This window comes from Triticum urartu, chromosome 1 (genome assembly GCF_003073215.2).
Source record: "Triticum urartu cultivar G1812 chromosome 1, Tu2.1, whole genome shotgun sequence".
In the NCBI taxonomy this organism is placed as follows: Eukaryota; Viridiplantae; Streptophyta; class Magnoliopsida; order Poales; family Poaceae; genus Triticum; species Triticum urartu.
Genome location: NC_053022.1, coordinates 535,751,542 through 535,754,080, shown reverse-complemented (window position 1 = coordinate 535,754,080; position 2,539 = coordinate 535,751,542). Strand labels below are relative to the sequence as shown.

The window sequence follows — 2,539 nt, the reverse complement described above, 5'->3', positions numbered from 1 at the left end:
CGGCCAGCATGGACGGATAGCAAGGTTAATGTGGCCTCGCTGGAGCACTAATGGTTCGTCAACCGCCGTACGGCTGCTTTCGCGATTTTCCTCCCCGCTTTCGTGAGGCACAAATCTGGAAAAGGCTAAAGCGTGACTGGGAGACAGTAACCTGCACGTGTAATTCACGCAAGCCCCCATCGCTAAATTATTGTTGAGAAAAAAGTACTACACCCGGACACATCAGTGAGCCCGGCATTATATTTCGACAAATGTTTATTTTTTACAGGTGTTTGATTACTACTACTACACAACAATGTTCTCTGTACGAGCTCTATGGCTGTATTGTGTGTCGTCTCTGTGAAAATCAACGTATGTATAGGTACTACGTACGTACAATCCCTAATTGGCCTTCTGGTGGTTCTTTGCTGTCCTGTACTGACGTGCAAATATAGTAGAGTATGTGGGTGGGAATCGAGATAATTCAAGAAGGTAAAAAATGGAGGGAGAAAGAAAGAAAAGTTCAGAAGTATGGTTCCAGCTCCAAGTTGAAATCGAAACTTGCGAGGAGGCTCTGTTCTTGGCAGGGCAGAGAGGACTTGTGCTCCAGCGGTGTGTGCTGCTGCTCCATCTCCGCCTTCCCCCAGTGCGGCACCTCGCCGTCGAGCACGCTGCCCACCTCGCCGCCGTAGTTCCAGTTGCTGCTGTTGCTCGAGCTCTCCCCGTAGCCCAGGTTCTCCGACACGTCCAGCACGCAGCTGTAGTCCGCCGCGCCGAACCCGGCGTCCTCGTCCGCGCCCTCCTTGCCGCATCCGAACTGGCCGTACAATGCGGCAGCGTTTGCCGTGCCGAGGCCGTCGGCGAATTCAGCGCCGTAGTCGGCGCACACCGGGAACGGGTCGAACACCGCCGGCTGCTTCGGAGCGAGGCTGCTGTCGGCCGCCGCGGCAAGGGGCTTGCGGTCTTCGTCTTCCGCGTCCGGCAATGCCGCCGTGGCCGTGTCGGCGGCGCCCATGGGCTTGTGCGTGGCCGGGTCGATGCCCTGCTGCCGGAGCTTCTTCTTGATGCAGCTGTTCCAGAAATTCTTGATCTCGTTGTCCGTCCGGCCCGGCAGGTGCGACGCGATCTGTGACCACCTGTGCGCGCGCACGCATCAGTATACATGTCGTCCCTAATACTTCAGTTCACTCACTCTGCTCGAACGATCTCCGCGCATTGCAACACTGTACTGAAAATTTGCAATTGTAACTGAACGAATTGGACCGTAAATTAGCAATTGCACGGACCTGTTGCCGAGGATCTGGTGGAGCGCGACGATGTTGTCCTCCTCCTGCTGCGAGAAGCAGCCGCGCTTGAGGTCGGGCCGCAGGTAGTTGATCCAGCGGAGGCGGCAGCTCTTGCCGCAGCGGTTCAGCCCGGCGAGCCTGGGGACGGAGCTCCAGCAGCCAACGCCGTGCCGGATGATATGGTTGTAGAGCTTCTCGTCTTCCTCCGGCGACCACAGCCCCTTGCGGATCTTGGGCTGCCCCACGCCGCCGGACGACGGACGTCCCATCAGTTCCTCTCCGGCGGCCGGCTAACTGGCCTCGTAGCTAGCTACTCGGACGAGCTAAGCAACGTCTCGATGGATTGAGGTAATGGCGATCGGTATGATCGATGGTTTCCTGCTGGGTATATATGGTGGGGTATATATGGGGGAGGCGTGCGTGGCAAGAACCGCAAGCTCACTCGGCGAGAGAGAGGGAGAGAGTGAGGTGAGGCAGCGATCAAGTAGGTTCGAAGCAAGGCGACGAGGCAATGGATTGGAGGTCAAGACACCTGCGGTTTGTGGCGCGCGGTGGGATAAAATAGTGCGCCGGCGCCGTGCGGAGGGGAGGGAGGAGAGACAGGCCGGGGCACTGTGTCAGAGAGAGAGAGAAGGTGTGTGGGGTTAGTTGGGGACGTGATTTTCCTCCACGACAAGGAAGCCCGTCTTTCCTCTCCGAGAGCTCCACAGTCCACACTGTTGATTAAGTGCGACACTGCCAATTAAGCCCAACGGTAACCCATCAATGAGGCCGGGGACCGGCATACTGTGCCATTAAGAATCGCGTCACGGCAGTGCACTAATAATGCGATTCGATTACAGAAAAACTCGGCACGATTTTTCGGCTGAGAAAGAGAGATTACTGCTCATCAGGTCATGCTGCAGCTTACTGAGCGTCAGGTAATCACCGGCCGATTAATCTCAAAGATCACGTCAGGTTTTCGTAAAGACCCTGCCTACCTTCACGTTCCATTCTGATACGAGTGCATGGGGGCCAAACAACGTCCCGTCTGCTGTGCAGGTGCGCGTCCAGATACAGAGCTCGATCGATGGATGGACTCGGCGCGCCCCAGGCATCGCTCGGACGTAGTCAAATCGAAGCGATGCAAATGTGGTACTCTCTCCATTTCAAAATATAATACGCCCGCACTTTCCGAGATCGAATTTTAACCATAAATTTAACGAACAAGACCGATTGCGACGGGAGAAAAAATTACATAATTAAAAACTTCTTTCGAATACGAATTCACTGAT

The 2,539-nt window shown here is 55.4% G+C and overlaps 1 protein-coding gene across 1 annotated transcript; it reads right to left on the bottom strand.

The window, feature by feature from the left end:
* Positions 1-205: 205 nt before the first annotated feature.
* LOC125527237 (myb-related protein Hv33) lies at positions 206-1,793 on the bottom strand. Its single transcript, XM_048691784.1, has 2 exons — positions 1,266-1,793; positions 206-1,115 (listed from the first exon to the last, which is right to left on the bottom strand). Exons 1-2 carry the CDS (start codon positions 1,532-1,534, stop codon positions 503-505), a joined length of 882 nt encoding a protein of 293 aa, XP_048547741.1. The 5' UTR covers positions 1,535-1,793; the 3' UTR covers positions 206-502.
* Positions 1,794-2,539: the final 746 nt, after the last annotated feature.

What these genes read in the sequence shown, in the direction of transcription:
- LOC125527237 (XM_048691784.1), bottom strand. Translation starts at nt 1,534, where the DNA reads ATGGGACGTCCGTCGTCCGGCGGCGTGGGGCAGCCCAAGATCCGCAAG. An exon ending in CACCAGATCCTCGGCAACAG is followed by an intron (nt 1,116 to 1,265) that starts GTCCGTGCAATT and finishes GCGCGCGCACAG; the next exon opens with GTGGTCACAGATCGCGTCGC.